Source organism: Megalops cyprinoides, chromosome 1 (assembly GCF_013368585.1).
Source record: "Megalops cyprinoides isolate fMegCyp1 chromosome 1, fMegCyp1.pri, whole genome shotgun sequence".
Lineage (NCBI taxonomy): Eukaryota > Metazoa > Chordata > Actinopteri > Elopiformes > Megalopidae > Megalops > Megalops cyprinoides.
This window is the reverse complement of record NC_050583.1, coordinates 16,698,478-16,718,051: the sequence shown is the minus strand read 5'-3', so window position 1 is coordinate 16,718,051 and position 19,574 is coordinate 16,698,478. Positions and strand designations below refer to the sequence as shown.

Genomic DNA, 19,574 nt, shown 5'->3' with positions numbered 1-19,574 from the left:
TCAGAGAGGCATTAGGACCCCCAGATGCACTCTCACAACAGCTGCACTTGTTTTCCTCACACAAGAATTCCAGTCTAGTAGCATGTGCAGAACCGCTCTCCCCTCCTCGCTTCTACCCAAAGGCAAAGGGAAACTGTCAATGAGCTCCCTACGCAGGGTATGCCAGTAATGATAACCTTAATGACTCTCAGAAAGGAGCATTTGAGGTTTAGCATCCTCTTCATTTTTTTTTCACAATGTTTTGAGCTCTGTTCTGCAACCCAAAGTAATCTTGCCTGACTCATTCCCACAAAATCTCGTCATAATTTAGACGGTGAATTATACAGGAAAAAAAAAGGTTCTGCACCTTTGTTGAATCGAGGACGTGTCGAGGAAATGAGATCTCCCAGTCACAACATGTTCAAAACTTCCACTTAAGTCTGCCATGGTTTCTGAGTCCTTTGTCTAAGATTACTTGCATGTTTCATCCAAAATACACAAAATCATGATCCTGAATTAGTATTTGATAAAACATTGCTTGTCTACTTTTTCTTGTTTAAAAATAAAGTTTAATAAAGTGTAAAGTGTATTTTTCATCATGGCAATATTGTAATAATATAACAGGAATAGTGCGCTCTGTAGTTAGGTCAGAGAGGAAATCTATTCCACTGAAAAAGAATCTAGACTACAATAAGTAAATTAGATTATTATGTAGTACTGTTCATAAAAGACGTTTTTTTCCTTATAGAATTCAAATCTGGCCCGTTTGTTTCATATTTGTTATTTTGTCCATTCACTCTATAGTATGATATTCATAAGCTCTTGGAAATCTTCCAAGAGAAAAAATGGCCTTCAATTTATGTTAATAAATGGCAGAATCTATCCTCAAAAGCAAACAGAGGATGATTTTGTTTGCTCCCTGTTCTGAGTGAGGCCAATGGGACAGAAGAATGTGTAATCAGCACTTTTGTCCTGAATTTTCAGCAGTGCCTATCCCCTGATGAGGGGCAAAGCCTGAAATCCCTTTTCAGACAAATAAAAACAAAAAAAAAAAATCAACATCAACAAGCAAAAAAAAAAAAAAAAAGCAGCCGTGTGCCAACACCCCACTGCGATTCAGTTAGAGAGATTAATTGGATGAAGAGTGAAAGATTAAAGAAGACTCAGCCTGCGGCTGTAGGTAAGTGATTTATAATTTATGAAACGCTTGTAGGCAAACGAGAGAGGGATGCCTCTTGATATGCGTACTGCCATACCTTTTGGGAGCATGCGTTTTGAAATGCTTAGTGCCCGTAGGAGTTCTCTGTTTTGCTCATAGCCAAATGTTCACAATAAGCACACAGTCGATCCCTGACTATTCACAAAGTTAGTCAGTGGTATCCCCAGTGATGAATAACTCTGAAAGGTAATGTGATCATAAACAATATGATAAAAAAGCTGGGTCATGTGGCAGTTAAATCTGCCTGACTTAAATCTACGTTCTTCCCCATAGTCAGTCACTCAGACAGTTCTCCCTCTGTACTAAAGAGCTCCTATTTCATACTCACCTGCTGGCTCCTCTGTACTACTTGCTGTTGTTGTGGGAGGTGCAACAGGAATTTCTGTTCCCAGAAAGAAAAAAAGTACAAACAAAATTAAATTAGCAATCTCATTTGATTAGCGTTATACATTAAAATTATACATTAGACTTGGGTGCATAACAAAATGGATCAAATGCTGACTCAAATGTTTTTTTTTTTTTATTTGTCAGCATCATTTATTCCACCATGAAACACTTTTTTATTATCTGCATGCTCAAATAATGACACAATAAATGATGCATGAAAGAATACCAAGTTCTTAGCTCCCCTCAGGTGTGGTGAGTGAGGAAGAGATGAATCAGAGATTAGGTAAAGGGGAACAGGAAACAATATATGCAATCACTGCTTATTCTGAGACAGGAGTGTGGAATGGGGAGTGAATCACCCTTTTGCAGAAAGCTGCTGTGTGTCTGGCCATAATCTCCCCCTCTCTGGTGACCCCAAGTTTGGCCAAAGTTCCTTTCCAAAGACTTGATTCTTTCAGCCTCTCTACCTTTCATGTGTTCACAGTGTCAGGAAGTTGACATTCAAGGAAGTCATGCATGGAGAAAGCTACCCTTATCACTCTTCAAAGGATGAAGATGGTAAAAGTTAAAAATGATTTTTTTATTGCTCTAAGAAACCCGCAGGATAAAGAGAAGTAGCAAGGACAATGGTACTAAACGATAAGATATCAAGCCACATGAATAAAAAGAAAGAGATAAGGGTGAAAGACACATAAGCAAAGATTACACATCATGCAAAGGTTAGGTTCTTAAGGTCCTTAAAGGAACAAAGAAAGAATCAAGTCTTCTGATGAAAAAAATGCCTCCATGTAAATCGTCTTCTGATGATATATGATTTCATGTTAATACATGACAAAATGCAAAGCAATCAGATATAATATTTACAATCATCTGCTGTTGGCTGATGATGTAATTTAGCAAAACTGGTATGGATATACAGCGCAGATGGAGGATCTTAACATTAACAAAGGGATGCCAAGGTGTAATTAAATGTGCTTTCTCCAGCTGTGAAGGACAGTGGATCTTTTGACTGCAGCCTCATCTGAAAATCTTAGTGAGAGATAGACTTGGGCCCAGTATTTATTCTTAACCCACTGCAGTTTTTCCTTAATGATTAAAATGAATTTTGAATAAAAAAATTCAAGCAATTATTAATTTTGTCTTGTTAATAAAACATTTAAAATCTTATGAATGTAAAACCCCAGTTACGGCCTTGGTTCTGGTAATACTTTTGCCAGTTAATGCAGCCAGAGCTATGACAGATTATTTAAGGATAAAAAAAAAACAAAATTGCTGTTTTGCTTAAATTTCATTCTTCGAATAACAGCATAGGAACTAAATGAGGAATTCATTGTCTTTCAAGGGCAGTAGTTTGCTCAGCTGTAGGTGGAAGGAGGTCTGTAGTTCTTCAGTCTCTTGAAAAGTGCAGTGAAAAGCAAAACATGCATAATTGGATAGGAGGCAGCACAAGCCTTCTAATATGGGGATTTTCTTATAATATTGCCTACTCTGAGGTCATGCTTACTGAAAATGCTCCATATCTGTGGATAAGCCGGTAATACAGACATGATCCATGCAATTCCCTCCATTTGCAAGTATTTGCATGAGTTTACATTGCTGCATCTTCTCTCTTGCAAAATGTCAAGTTCTGTTATGTGAAAGGAAAGAATTCTGGTGTCAAAATAAGGGGGCCAAATAAAGCGTAGTGCATATGGAAAGGCGTATTGTCCACATCGCAGTTAATAGACCCTCAAGTTTCTGATAGCAGATCAGGATTCAAATCTCTTTGCCAGATTAAATAACAAGCTTGTTACTCAGGATTGACGCCTATGGATTTATGGCTCTCTATATTATAAGGTATATGTAGCCAGAGTAATGACTCCGTTCTTGTTAAAATTGAACTTGGCGAGAGGTTTGATATTGCTAAATTTAATATCAAGCTATTAAAATTGAAATAGATTATTTAGCAATTATATGAGAAACTAAATATTTTCAATTTAATCACTGGGACTTCTATATCTCCAAGTTTCTCACCTCTATATATGTTACTTTCCCAGAAAATTCAAGGAAATCCGATTCCAGGGGGTTTATAGGTTTAATTTATCCTCCTGAAACTCAGCCAAAAATATCTTCAGAACGAGTTCTTTTATAATGGCTTTGTTCAATTTCCAAACACAATTTCACTGGCAAAAGAGGCAGTCGAAACACGTATTTTATTTCAAGTTTAAAAATAAAGGGCAATTAAAGCGGGGCACAATGCGGTTATCATTGTTATCTTTTTCACAGATGCCAGCTGCCTTTGAGTCAGGCTGAGCCATAACTCAGCTATATCTCCCCAGGCCAAAACCTGCTGCTTGTAGATACCATTAATATATCACTGGCTATAGCCCTACACTCCAGATTTATAAGCAGTAGGACTGTCAACATGCTGCAGGCACATAATGTGACACTGAAATTGGTTTAATGGTCTGTTTATTTTAGTTTGAAACACATTGGTCAAACGGCAAAATTTTCAGCTGAGGGAACAATGGAATAGGAAAAAAAAAGGAAATGTAGAGAAACCTTTGCCCTATATATATTTATGAGCGTATGTAGTGATGTAACAGAGAGCATACTTTTTAAATGTCATATCATATGTATACACATGAATTGCTTTTGCAGTTTGTCTCAGTGGAAGTATTAGTGGAGTTCCAGGGGTAGCTAAGCAGAAGTGCAGAGTAACGTGTTGGGGTAAAAAAAAAAAAAGACTGTTCCACGTACTTATGCAGGGGGCAATGGGAGATCGGCTCTGCTGGTAGCCTTTAGCACACCGGTTGCATGTGATACCAGTCACACCATCTTTACAGGGACATTGACCCGTGGTTTGGTTACAGGTTTTGCCAGCAGCACCCACGGGATGGCAATCGCATGCTGTGAGGAACAGAAGACAAGAGGTAAGAGAAAACAAATACAGGAACGCTACTACAAACAGAGAACATGAATAAACCACAGCAACATCAACAACAACAACAACAACAACAGTCAGACGTCCAGCAGCAGCGAGAGGGTCTGGGAGAGGACAGTAGAGCAGGCCGGGGTGTAGAAGAAGCTTATTTGACTGCCACTGCACTTCACTTGCAGCCATTGCTGTGTCTCCACTGCTGAAGCACCCCAATACAGTCATTTTGGGCTTTTTTTTCCCACACTTTGGCCCAACTTACCAGATGATTTTTATAAAAAGGTTCCCTGGATGGTCTTGTGTAGTTGTGAGAGCATTTTGTCTCTGCTTGGTTCAGTTGTATTTTTGTAAGGTCACAAACACAAGGCATTGCCTTGTGAAAATATGTTAAAATAATGCATAAACTTGATATAATATCTCTACGATGTTTAAACACACTTTCAGAAACTACTGCTTTTCAGTGTGTCGAAGACACTGTCATGAGGTCGAGAAATATGAGTTTAAGCTGTCTTTGCATTGTTCCTAAATTTGAATAATATTAATATGTTTTTCAAGTATATTGTAAAAATACTAGATATGGTTATGATTTAACAAGATTTTCACCAAACTAATGAAACTCCCTTTGTACGGAAATGGAGTGACATATGTTTTGCACTGTGATGCAAACCATCAACAAGATCTCCTTTATGTCTCACTGCAGATATTAGGTTGTAAATACAGTATGAGGAATAAATATTGTTTTTCCCAAATGCATTGCTTATTTTTTCAGTTGATCTACAAGCTACAAACAATAATATCTACTATTTCAGTTGATGGCTAAAATTCCTACAAGGTTGTGTTTAATGAAGAAAGTGCAATTTGTTAGCTAGATGCATATGTATGTAACAACTGTACAACCTTTTACAAAGATTGTTTTCTATAACCTTGTGAGGACATTGTAATAAAGGCAAAGAAAATTTCTTATGATGTTGTCAGACCATTGTCACAATGTTGTATGTCACATAACCAAACCACAACTTTACTGCAATGAAAAATTGCAGAGACATTTTGTTCCAGCTGGGACTATTGTTTTTCTTTTGCCTTGTGTACATGTCCAGCTGTGAGTCCTTTCTTCTTAACATGCTTGTGACTGCCCCATAAACACCTCTGAGACTGACAATAGCTCTTACTTGCTGTGAGTCTATGTATTGATTACACCATTACGCCATTGATATGATCCTGATGGTGAAGCAGACTGTTGAGCCATGAAGATTGTCAAGTAACTGTCTGAGTGCACTATTCCTTTAGTGGGGCCACACAATAGGAATGCTGTTTGGGTGCTTTCTTAAGACAATGCTCAATGACTGCATGTCTGTCTTTCAGGTTTGAACACATCTGAGGTTGATAAAAAAAAAAAAGTTGTCCGAATGTTTCCACATTTTCTGTTCATTGTCACTCTGCAACATCCAGACATAAATTTTCTCAATAATGCATCACATGAAAAACAAAGCCCAGTTCTAAATGGAAACAAGCCTATGTCATCTCAGAGCACCTCCCATAATCAATAAGCCAGCACCTTCACAGTACAAGTCACATTTTAAGTAAGAATGGGAGTGGATGCCCATTTTTCACAGGTATCTGGACCTATAGTCTCTGCAATCCTCTGTACGTCCCCAGAGATGCCTTGTTTCAGGCCTACCAGTCCCTGGGCCCTGTTTTGTGTCACTTGTCACTGCTAAATTACCAAAGACCTAAATACGTTATGCAGTTTAAAGGTCTGATTGCCTATGGATCAGTTACATTATGTTTTTATGTGATGTGGCTTCTTTGGGATACACAATATCACATGGAACCTGGATGGGGTTTCAAAAGTTCTTTCTCTCAAGTTCTCAAGCTCTCCTGGCTTCTCTTTCATATTGAACCCAATATCACATACATTTATGGATGGATGACAAGGAATTATTCAGTCTAAATGGGACAGAAATAACATTTATTTCCATTCATCATATTCACCATTCTACTGTATTCTCACAAGTTCTCTGACCAAGTTCCATAAATTAGAAGTCCAAGTAAAATGGTAATGTGTTTGATCCAGTTGCCTTTGTTGGGACAAATCTGTTTCCATTTTAAATAAGGCACTGGGAGAGGTGAATCCCATTGGTTCCTTCAAGGCCTTTAGCCTCTAATCACAACAAAGGCCATGTGGATTTTATCCATTAAATCTCACCATTGTCATCCCCTCTCTCCTCTGAGTTCTCAATGGACTGAATGGCCATGCAGCCCCAGCAACGACCATTAAACCAAGGTGAGCTGTAAGTAAAGATGCCTAGCTGAAAACCGTCTGGCCAATAAGCACACTGGACAGACGGAACTTTCCAGCGAACGAAGGTATGCAGCCCATGGCGTCCAGGTGGACAATGATGTTGTAAGCTCCGGTTCACACTGGCCGAGGTGTCCGGGGCCTGGGGAGACTTTAAGTGCCTCTCCACTTAGTCTTTAAGTGGCTGTGCTATTCTTCACAGCTACTCCAGATGGTGACTGGAGATAGGCAGCCCCATCCTGCTCTTCTCGTTCACAGAGAAATCCTCTGTGTGTGAGCAAACCTCCTGCATTCTTATGTTGCAAATGTGCAGAGTAGTCTGACAGCCTAATAGACTTTTTTGTAAATGTTTTAAGTCTGATTTTTTGTTATATGTGTGTGTATATGAGCGTGTAAAGGTTTTCAGGCTGCCCCTCACAAGGTGAGTTTTTGAGTTTTCTGTAAACGTCTCTCTTCTCCCCACAAAGCTCTGACTGATTGCCCCCAGCAGAAGAACTGCACTGCTTAGACGGAGTTTCAGATCTAAGATCTTGGCAAGAAGGCTCTCAAATAAATATAGAAAAAAATGTTCCCTATTAACAGGAGTGTGGAACACATTTCAAGGAAATCTGTTTTAGCTGCTTGTAAGGAAAATTGCACAATGTGAGAATTTTCTATCTGGCAAACATTTACCATAAAGCTCGCCTTTGAAGTTTGAACTTCTTTCCCCCATTAGTATAGTATTTTTTGTGCAAGTACAATAATCTTTCCATGGTTGGAAACAGGCCAACTAAGCCAAGATTCTGTGATGTTATAATTGGTTTTCTGTTGGTCTTCAAGAATGTTGGAATTCAATTTGAAAACAAAATGTCATCTGATTTTTTATTGTAATGGTTTTTCTCATGTTTTTTCCTCTTTGGTAAATGTTCTATTAACAATATGACAGCATGTATTAGCAATATAAAACCAATTTTAATGACTGGAGATTTTTGAACTCTTTTCCTGTGGCAGGCTTTTCATGTAGAAATACATTTATCTTTATTATGCAGTGCAGTTCATTCAAACCATGTCAAAATGTGTTTCTGAGTAAATTGTAAACACACACATCATTACATAATTTTGAAAAAATAAAGCAGTGAAGTCACTGCAAAGAGCAATGTTTTAAATCCATTACCAAATGATGTTATTTATGGTTCATAAAATGCTATTGTGACAATATAAAACACATTCTCTAGAGGAGGAATAACTAACATCTTAAACATGCAGCCTCATTGAAATACACTGTGTCTCCAAATGACAATTTTTCCTGTCTTTGATCAGGAACAGTATTCCTTCCAAACATTCTGTACCCTAAAAAACTGATTGCTAATGTACACTGGAAATGAGAAAATTAAAAAACCCTGTGTTGTTTAATCAGTCAGTATGAGATGAGGTAAACACTATGGACTCAAGGAAAAGAGGAACATTCCATAGGATAACTTCATGTTTTACTACGGAGCATTGGGCAGAGGCTGATATTTGATGTCAAAGATGAGGCACTGCTATTGTGCCCCCTGAGTAAAGTACTCCATTTTAGCCTCTCCAATTAAAAATCAACTGCACAAACAAAAGAACATTTTGAAGAACAAAATGTGTTTGCACTACCCACAAATGCACACACACACACACACACACACACACACACACACTGCATTAAGAGAGAGGAGAGAAAAACAGTCAAGGTCACACTTCTCTTTACTTTCGATTTCGATTGTCACATGCTTTATTTCACTCTCAAGACTTGCGAGCTTCCTGCCACACCAGCGGCTTTGGCAGTTAACCAAAGATTATTGATTTTACAAATTATTCTCAAACCTGTGTAACAGTTTGTGCAAATGGATTACTTTTTGCACTTCACTCCAGCATGGAGAGGCTGAATCACACTGCCAGCAGGTATGGCACCAGTGTTCCAGGACCTGAACCCATGGCCCGTTCAGACACATTATTGAAAGCGCATCCCTTCATACTGTGGCCCACGGTTACAAGCGTTCCTGTCCATGTCTGTGTGAGCTCAGCAGGACTCGCTGTGTACAAACTATGCCATTAACTCAGCGATCAAACAAACTGTAAAGAAATAACTAGTGGCGTGGGCTGAACAGGACAGTCGACCAAATATTGCTTTAGCACTCTGAGATCACCGAGCCTGCTGACGGGCCTCCGGAAGGGACGAACGAGGGAAGGGAAGAAGACGAATGATCTGAAGGGAGTTTTTTGCCCGCCTCAATCTGTGTACACACTGCAACTGATGAGGGATGAAGTCATAAATCTAGGAACTACAACATTAAGCATTCTGGGCAGCCAAAAGACGTTTTAGGTTTCTGCATAGATGGCACGGTTTTCTAAATTGTCCACAACGAGCTCCTATGGAAATGAAACATTCTTTTTTTCTCGTAATTTTCTATCCAAAAACCACAGAGATGGTTTTCTTGTTCAATAAATACTGAATAACTTAATTGCTGTCACGGAGCACTGCATTTGTCACTTGAAGGGAGTATAGAAATCAGTTCGTTGGTTTTAATTTCTTCAAATAATGTTGAATTATGATATGCAGAATTGGGTTGAGATCTCGTGCTGGAACATTTAGTAGCTATGCACAGGATGGTTCATAAAGCTTTGGAAAGGCATGTGGTAAATTCATTAAGAGTGTGGGCCTTTGTAACGCTGGGAGACCCACAGGTCCTGCTCGTATCTTTAGTTTTTGCCCCTGCAGTGTTCCAAATATAGATCGTAAAAATGTTTAAACTGGCCAGAAAGAGGGATCATGCTTCATATCATTTGTCACCTTTTGGTAATAGCCACGGGTTCTTTATTGTATCTTTGTTTTGATGTAATTGAACACTACAGCATAACTTGGACAATGTTTGTATGTAATTACATTAGCACTTTAACTCTGGCAAATTTCAGGATTAAATTTAACAAAAGTGCTTAGGTAAGCTGCTGGTTTTATAAATTATGATGAAATTTGTTTATACTCTAATTTAGTGTGAAGTAAGGCTGGATTCAAAAGGAGTCAGAGTGAATTAACAGAGGAAGTCCCTACTGAATAAGAAACACACTATTATTTCCCCAGTTTTGAAACCTAATTGTATGGTGGCATGCAAGGCCACAAAGGGACTGTCACTCTGAGACTTTGACTCACAGCTCATAGGACCAGAGCCATGTCTGTGATAAAGGCACACAAGGGACTCTGCACTGAAGTTCACTCAGCTTTACGCTGGGCTTGAGTAATCAAAGAAAAGCATTTCAATCTGTATTACTAGCTTTTTTGTTGTTTACACTGACAATGTCAGCTGGACCCAGGAACATACCACAAACCCTATAGCTAGTCAAGCCTGTGATGAACTTATGATGATGATGTTGTTAACGACGATGATGATGGTGGTTGTGGTGGCGGTGATGATGGTAGTTGTTATGATCCCATGTTATAATAAACAGTCTCATCAGAAAACGTAAGGGTGTGCTCTACAAAACACTGTAGAATCCTACTTGCAGGAGCCACTCACTGCACAAATCATAGCATGACTTTATTTGATCTTTTACAAGATAACGCAGACAGTGCATGGTCTGTCACCATAAATAATAATTCACTCCTTAGATCTGATAGTCTCAAGGCCTTCTAATGAATAAGATAAAAAGATAAAATGGACAGTCCTGAGAAGCGTAAAACAAATTTAATATCCCTAATGTGTGACCCACTAAATCATATGCTTATTGGATTCCTACTGGATACATCGCTGTATATAAACTCGAATGACCCCAGTTACTGTAGTGAGAAATAAGTTGTTTGCCCATCATTGCCAATTATTATGGTTATGGTTGAACACAGCAAGCACATGAGAAGCAGATACAGACCAGCACAGGGAGACATGCAACAGACGTGCAGATGGAGAAAGAAGCAGGGTGTTTCTCTGCATCAGGACTGAAGCATTTAAAAAGGCATATAGTTATAAGAAATGTTTAGAAATGTCCCAGCCTGGAGGTTCATAGTGATGCACTTTACCTTTCTGTGTTTATTTTACCACTGTCACTTCTTTTTAAACTTTTTATTGGAAAGAAGTGGGTTTCAGGGTTTTCACATGTGGACAACAGAGGGTTTTAATAATATTAGACCTCAGGAAAGAAACTGTTTGGGGTGTTATATATGAAACAAAAGCCTTCATTAGAAAAAATAACTTTCCTAAATTATAAAAAATTAAAATTTATGATTTAAGTTTTTTTTTTTTCAGTTTTATACCGCATGACCACTAGAGGATAGATAATTCCAGTTGCAAAATTCTTGCCTTGTTTGTTGATTCCAGTTTTGCTTTCCTCTAAAATCCTCAGAGGTCTTTGTCTCAATTCACTGAGACACAGAGCAATTCATTAGTTTTCCAAGCTGAGCAAATACTGTTTAAGAAAAATGTAAAAAGAGCTCTGAGCATCTTGAGACCTGCTGCATAATTCATCCTCAATTTTAATTGCAAAGGTCTTTAAATAAATGAAGAGGAGAGCAACTTTTATGTCAAGCCTCTTAACACCCCTGTCGTTTTTTTCCACCGTTCCAATGCTTTTTTAGCCAATCGCAAAAGTCTGCCTTTAATCAGTTAATGTCACCGACGCCCTTCTTCTCACAGATTAAATGCATCACTTGACCTGCGGGCATCCGTCTGATATGAGGAACCCATGAAGGTGAGGTACTGTATGAGTGCTGAAAGAATCAAGTCCTGAGCGTATGAGATGGAATGCAATGGGTAAATCCCCCTCACTTAGTCAGCCTTAGTCAGAGACACAGAGCATGGTAGTTCATTTAATGCGCATTCCGTCCAATGACAAACCCCACTCTGCCCTCGCAAGGTTCAAACGGCAGCCATGGCGGGAGTTAATGTCAGCTTTGAAAATGCAGGGTCATGCATTTTTTAAAACTGGTTTTACTGTACATACCAATAAACAATATCATTTCCCAATGCAAAATGATATTATTTTCTTTGACAATATGTTTTTTTTTTCCTGCTGGGAACATTCATCCTTTTTTAACATAATATGTGAATATGTCTGCTTTTAATGTTTCCATAAAGTTGCCATTTTGATAGGACGTAAAGATATTAAATTGAATCATGTATTGGAGATGATTTATTGTGTAATTGTATTTTTTAAAATCTATGAGCAGTTACAGAGGTAATGTCAATAAAATCAATATTATCACTTAAAGAGTACCATCTTGATTACGATGAAAGTGACATGTATAGCATTTTCTGAACAGTATATAAAGGGAAATTGTTGAGAAGATGCTAATATCAAAACATCAAACTCTAAATTTATCATCAAATATGTTTGAACAATTTCTGAGTCAAATATATTAGTTGATTTCATTTTTCTAGATGAAAGTATGTTTGTATACATATAGTTACAAAAAAGGCTAGATAAAGGCTTTTTCTTGTTTTAGCCAGTATTCCTGTGCAAAATATATGTTGTACAGATGCTTAATAAACAAAATGCAACTATGTCAAGTCTTAATCTTATGTTATATAAAAACATTTAAGATAATATAACTTGGTGTGGTGGCATGACAAGCAAGGTGTTAGGAAGAAATATGCGGTGTGTCAGTCAGCCTTTTCATCTTGTTTATTTATTTTTGCAGAAACAGCCATTGGCTTAAACTTTCAGCAAATGACAAAATACTTTCCTCTCCCTCACCCTTCAAAGAAGCCCACCTTAATCCCAGGGATGGTGGGAGGGGGAGGTATCGCTATGCTGGGCACGTCAAGGTGTGACCGAGACCTGTTTGCACAGAGCTTTAGCTCACGCTGTCCTCCCCCTGGCGCTGCGAGGCGAACGAGGGCGAGCCTTTGTCTCCCGTCGGGGTTAATCTCAGAGACCGCAGCACACACACCTCTGGAGGGGTGCGCCCCCGCGCCCCGATCCCTCCCCAGACACCCGACCCGCACCAGGGATCAATGCACACCTCGCCGCAGTTTGTTTTGCCTGTCCTGTCAGACCCTCCCCAAAATAAGACCAAAAATTCTGGGTGTGAAAGACACCCTTCCTGGGCAGGTTACTGACAGAGCCAGGGGGAGGAAGGTGAGAGCAGGAATGCACTTTTCTTTTCTTCTTGTTTTTTTTCTGCATTTTCCTATTCACTCTTTTGTTTGCTGAGTAGCCTAAACAGGTTTACCTGTCATACATGAGTTAGTTCCCTCCTGTTTTATCCAGGTATCTGTTTGTGTGTGTGTGTGTGTGGGGGGGGTGTTCACTCCCCGATGATTAGAGAAATTTCAGCACTGCACTGATCAGTGAGATTACAAGTGCTGCTTGTGACCCGCTCTTGCTGCATCCTGGGAAACTCATAAACGAAGCCCCGGGTTTAGGCCGACGCAAAAAGGCTGTGTCAGCCGGAGAGGAACGCGCCTCTCTGCCATCCCCTCAGAGGAGGGGTGGGGGGGGGGGGGGGGGGGGGGGGGCAGAGCGGTCACCGCCATACCTTTGCAGGCCTTCCTGTGGGAGATGGGTTTGGACATGTCCCTGTAGTAGCCCTCCTTGCAGTAGTGGCAGTGGCGGCCGGCCGTGTTGTGGCGGCAGTTGAGGCAGACGCCGCCGCTCTTCCTGCCGGACAGCTTGTACAGCTCCATGTTGAAGCGACACCGCCGGGCATGCAGGTTGCAGTTACAGGCTGGAGACGGGAGGACAGAGGGAACAGAGGGACAGAGGGACAAAGAGAGGACAACAAGAACAGTTATTAATGTGCTCATCTGTTCGCACGTTTTCTTTTTTCCACCTAGTCACTGAACTTTCAGTTTATCCTGATATAGCTATATGTTTGTGTCATTAACAGGTTTTGTGCTCTGTGTCCTCAGCTGTTGGTAAATGCAGACGCTCTACCCTACTCTACTCTTGTTTAAGATATAACATCCAAACCTTTTTCGCAAAATCTAACTCACACATAGGCTTTAATAGATACAAGAAAACTGTAAAGCGCAAAGAATCAACTCTAAAATAATGAGGCCAGTTGTAATATGCGAAGCATTTTTCTTCTCTTGTTACAGTTTTCCTAATTGAAAAGTACATCAGACAGGCATCAAATTATCATTCCGAGCAAATACCCACTGTGCTTATGAGTGGTGTTGCTGCTTGTTTACTAATGAATAAAGTTGCTACCACTGAGTTTAATTAATGACTAATGTTTATTCATGACTCTTTTGTACGCAGACATACTCGCCTTCATTAAACCCGTCCGAGACGCCAGGCCAACATCGCTTCATGCATTATTTACTATTGCCTTATGGAACAACTAAAATGCCTCCACTTAATGCCTGTTCAAAATAGAGACCCTCAGCTTTGGGTGTCCAAAGCACCTGCCTGTTTTCAGGGGACCAGTGTACAGGTATGTTTTTGGTGGTCCAAGCAGTAACCTTGTGTGGGGGGTGAGCTTATCTTCATCATCGGTTTTCGGTGACATGGGAAAAAGCGCGGGAGGAAAGCAGGAAAGTCTAAAAGACGCACTGTAATTAGCTTCCCTGGTACAGAAAGTTCCAGAAAAAGAGATCGTCTTGTCAGGTCCCTGCTGACCCCATTTGCTGCTGCATCTCTTATCTGAGAGCAGGGATTCCCAAAACTCTGCAGGACATAATGTGCTTTAATTAGAGTCTCCGCATGCTTTTCCCCAGCTGTTCCCCCTGCCTGTTTAATTTACGCATTCTGCTCCTCTGACACCACCACAGTTGCCTGCAAGCACCTCAGCTGAAACTGATCCTTCCTGCTCCTCGGGATAAAGATTACTCCCAGAGTGACCCGCTGGGCAAGGCTGACCAAATCCAGCTTTGTAAGCGTTTCCATAACCTGTCTTATGATGCCACGGTCTTTCAAAGGGCTCTCTCAGTACGCTCCCTCTCTCACCTTGCTGCTGAAAGAGATGGGTTTCAGACAATAATTAATATTCTTTGAGTGTGTGTGCTATTTGTGCAGGAAGGTCCATGCTAATGAAGGCTGAATTCCTAGACACATCTGTGCTGTGAATAACATTTTACACTCATACAGCGAGTGCTGTCCTTCCTACAACTTCCTACATTTATCCACCAAGGATTCAGCTCCCACAAAGTCTTATTTTTGTTGAGAGTTTATTTATGTTGAGAGTTTACTTATTTTGAGTTGAGAGTTTGCAGATTTGCTATATTCATGCTGTGCACACCATGGTATGGGTCTGTCTTCACTTTTGAACTCCGCTTAAAATTTAGGTTTGCGAATGCAGTATTCTGCTGTCATATATGCATGCAAAAATGTCTGCCCCTGTATGTCTAACTGGCAGCAATAATAATAATAATAATAATAATCTCTAGAACATAACAGTTTGTGACAGAATATTATATTACGTAATTAAATAATGGAGGAGTATAGTAAAGAGAAAGAGATGTATTGGCATGTCTTAGCAATAGTCTTGGCATGTTTCACATACAGACTAATAATAATAATAATAATAATAGACTAATAATATATTTTATGTGCATCATGACCAAAGGCTGTTATTTCAATCATATTATACTGGTCCACGATTAAATAAAGAACAATGGGTTATAAAAATGATTTCTCGTTGAATTCTGCTGTATAGTGAGGTAAAGGTTGGCCTTTTCCCTTCACCAGCTGATTGGTTTCAGTCCCGGCAACTTCCTTTGGCAGTCTAAGAGAAGAGGCCTTTTTTCATTTCGGAGAATTTTTTTTCAGCTCTCTCAGTTCGACTTTGTGTTCAGATGTTTCAGATGGAAATCTCTCTGCGCTCCAGTGGAAGTAGAGTGTTACTCTCTATCACTTTAATGCACTTTGAATGCTCACCCCACGCCGCAGGACCCACAGCTACCCATACATCTGCAGTGACCTCAGACATTCTCCCCGCTGAGGTTTCGCGCTGACAGCGTGCACCGACATTCACTCCTGTTGGATACATCTGATGTTTTCTTCCCCTTACTTACACAAACACAGACTCATAGGGGCAGGCTGGACGAAAAGCCCACTCTGTTTCTTTCCCCTCCATCAATACCCCTGTTTTGAGATTTTTGTGATAAAAACCCTCCCGAATAAAAAAGACGCCGGGGCACAATCGGCTCGATCCCGCCACGCCTCCCCCCCGGATTCAATCCAAGCGCAGGAATAACACAGTAACCTCCTCTTCACACCTGCTGCTTGGGAGGGAGACGGCAGGCCTGCAGGATTCAGGGTGGCTGCCTCTCAATGAGGGCGCTTACAAAAGCTGCAGGCTTTTAGATCCCGCCAGGCCTCGGCCCGGCCCAAACAACGTCCGCACACACCCGCCACCTGAGCTTTGAAGTGCTTTTTTCCCCCTTCGTCACCTCGGCGCTAATCTCAGGTATCATCTTCAAACTGAAAGCCTGGGCTACAAATTAAATGTGATGTGAATGAGGGACAACAGAAAATACGCAGGCTTTTACATGACATGCTCCCGATACGGGCACTTCCCTTTTCCAGCCCTGGCCCTGGAGGACCCTTGTGTTTGCCGGATTGTATTCGTCACCTCTTGATGATGTAAATCTGGTTTCACGGAAAATGTGAATTTGACCATTTCTCTGAGGAATAAATCCTGAACGAATGAATGATATAAGTATTTAATTCATTTTAATAAAACGTAGCCGCAGATAACTGTATGCAGATACTGTATGTGCTTGCAATAAATGGAAACTAAAATTTTCTGAATACATTTTAGCTTTTCAGCTTTTTTTTTTTTTTTTTTACCTTTTTCGGTAATTCTATTTTAAATATCATAAAACATAACACTGGCTTGTGTATTTAACAAAACCTTTTTTTTGTCAAATCAATCTCATGCTGATTACTAGCAGAAAACTCAGAGTAAAAAATGATAATCTCTTCAATGACCATAAATTTCCGGCAGCTCTCTGGGCCAGCGGGTTTGAAACGTGATTCCTCTGCATCCTTAGGTCCATGTAGAAATACAGAAACAGCACTCGTACGTAGATGTACATATTAGTAGAAGGGCTTGAATGGATAAACACTATCCCTGCGCTGTTCCCAGGCTCTCTGAATGACTCTTCGGGCTATCTCCAGCACACAGTCTCGGTTAGCGTTCCTAATTAACGAGCTAATTGTCCCTGGGAGTCAATGGCTTGAGCAGTGATAAGCCCCACTGAAGCCACTCAGAGCAGCGCGTCTCTCTAAATACCCTGCACTTTACAAGTGCTTCAGCCCTTACAACTTCACAGCGCCTCGTTGCACCAGAGATTGCTGTGATCTACAAGCCTGACTTTCGCTCATCATTTCGGCGGGAATCGATACCCTTCTATGGCTTTCCTGGGCCCACTAAAACACCCTGCTTAGAGGCAAACTGCATTTGCTCTCCTTGGGAGAACCTTTCAGGCCCTAGCACATGGAGCTCAGATTCATGTCTCTTATCTGACACACTATTTTTAGTTGCGCTGTGTGTAAACAGCTTTAACATTCTTAGAGTTGCAGCACTGACCTTGGCAGAATTTACAACTTTTTCTATTAAAGCTGTGATAACTGACAGCCCCTTTCTCTGGATATTGTCTGTCATGGGAACTGTGCAGCTAGCAGGGAGTGGTATAATATTTACCCCTTTATGGAGAAAATAAAATTGAGGAATCTTTGCCTTAGGAATTTAATATGTAACAATAAAACATACAAAGCAGCAATGTAAAGAATGTGTAGCAATATTTCTCTCCGCTGCTAATAAAACATGAAATGATTAAAATTTCAACATAAGTCACTCTTCGCTGCGCTACGCTGGTCACACTAAGAAAACATATCATAAAGCTTGACCACACACTTTGACAATTTCGTCACATGTGCTTCATTAAAAAAAAATATGGTTTCATCTGGAATGATGAGCTGTCTGTTTAATAAAGTTCTCAAGAGCACAGACCCATCTTAGGTGTCAGAGCTGTCGTTTGCCTCTCACGAGCCTCAGAACCGAGGCCCTCGTTCCCCCCATGACCCCCTCACCAGACACCTCATGCCCGTTCCTTGGAGCAGAGGCTGGCAAATGTCCTGATATTCTGCTCGACTTTTAAACAAACATTGGGAGAGCCGATATGTGGCAAGTTTACTTTTAATCCTGTAGGCGCCCCTTTAAGTAACGAGATTAGCCCCCAAAGCCCCTGAAGATATAATGAGCGCATATTGAGTGTCTTTGCCTCGGCGCTGTTTTGGTTTGGTCGGCTTTCAACGGGGAAGAGAGCGAGGATGGGGGTTTAGGGGGGGGGGTCAGTTTTAAGGTAAGGCCTCAGAAACACAATGAAGGCAGCTCTTAGGATCGGACAGCTGTACGGCAGCCCGCGCAGTGCTTTTCATCAGTCGTGAGCTCGGAATCAATGCAACACCTTGAGGCATCTCAAACTCGCACACCTCTCAGACTAAGCACGACTGCAAAGTATGCCACAACATAAAAGCCTGGCTGCAGGAGAGAGGAAAAAAAAAGCCGTGAGGAAACTCTGAAAGAAAGAACTAAAGTCAACACTCCTGTCTCCATTGCCTCCTCTTAGCTGAAAGGTGGAAAGTGGAAGACGTGGAGGGCACTGTATTCTCTGTAGGGAAACTTTACTAACTTCAGGAATGGCAGAGAGAGAGAGAAAGAGAGTGTGAGTGTGTGTGTGCGTGTGCGTGTGCGTGTGCGTGTGCGTGTGTGCGTGCGTGTGCGTGTGCGTGCGTGCGTGCGTGCGTGCGTGTGTGTGTGCGTGTGTGTGTGTGTTTGTGCATGTGTGTGCGCGCGCGTGTGTGTGTGTGTGTGTGTGTGTGTGCATGTGCGTGTGCGTGTGCGTGTGCGTGTGCGTGTGTGTGTGTGCGTGTGTGCGTGTGTGTGTGCGTGCGTGTGTGTGTCTGTGTGTGTGTTTGTATGTGCATTGGGGAGGTCTGCCTGCACCCCATCTGTTGTATGCGCATGTACCTGTTCACAGGGATCAGACTCTTTAAGTTCATTTCTCACATTGTTTCTTGACTCATTTCCTCTATTCTACTTTATTGTTCATGCATGGCACAGACATTTTTAGTGTGAAAGATCTAAGCATATTGCTACACAGATTCCCACTGTGATTTTCACAGTGCCATATCTTTCAGAATAGGATTAAAGTGAGATTACAGCATGTGGCCAATTCCAATTCCAAATGTGAACAAGATTTAGTGCAGAATAAGATGCATCCCTCATTTTGCCATCTTTGGAGGTGGATCTATGTTGATGCTATGAAGGACCCTTAATGATCAGTCCAAATTATTTCTGAGCAACAGTCATACACACATTCACTTTTAAAATATTATGTCATATTATGTGTTAATATGACATAATAGAGTTAACAGAGTTAGCAAAGATTGGGGTGGATCAAAACCTCTAGCCTTTGTCACTTTTATCAGTTAACATGGGTTAAAGGCCTTATACTTTGCATGCAATTCCAATTAATTCCAATTTAGTGGCACCTACTGCAATTGTTAGTTATAGTTAATGGTTTATTCTTTCGCTCCAAATATATACTGTATACCCGTTACGTGTACTATTAGTGAAAAACCTACAGGATGCATGTAATATTTAATAATAAAGAAAAATGACACTACTGTCCATTGGGTTTTATATTAGTCTGAAAATACTATTTTGAATGAAAATCACATTTCAGAAAATTATGACTGGTTCCAGCTACACTATATGGACAAAAGTATTTGGCCACACCTGCTTTTCAGGGTTTGGGCTAGGCCCCTTACCTCCAGTGAATGGCAATCTTAATGCTTCAGCATACCAAGACATTTTGGACAAT

The 19,574-nt window shown here is 40.6% G+C and overlaps 1 protein-coding gene across 2 annotated transcripts in view; it reads right to left on the bottom strand.

The window, feature by feature from the left end:
• ntn1a (netrin 1a) overlaps positions 1-19,574 on the bottom strand; it is a 62,849-nt gene that overhangs the window by 14,888 nt on the left and 28,387 nt on the right. For both annotated transcript variants that reach the window (XM_036550259.1, XM_036550268.1), the window contains exons 3-5: positions 13,277-13,465; positions 4,325-4,474; positions 1,527-1,580 (exon numbers count right to left, since the gene is read on the bottom strand). In XM_036550259.1, coding sequence (XP_036406152.1) covers positions 1,527-1,580; positions 4,325-4,474; positions 13,277-13,465 — 393 coding nt within the window. The remainder of the gene's footprint in view (positions 1-1,526; positions 1,581-4,324; positions 4,475-13,276; positions 13,466-19,574) is intronic.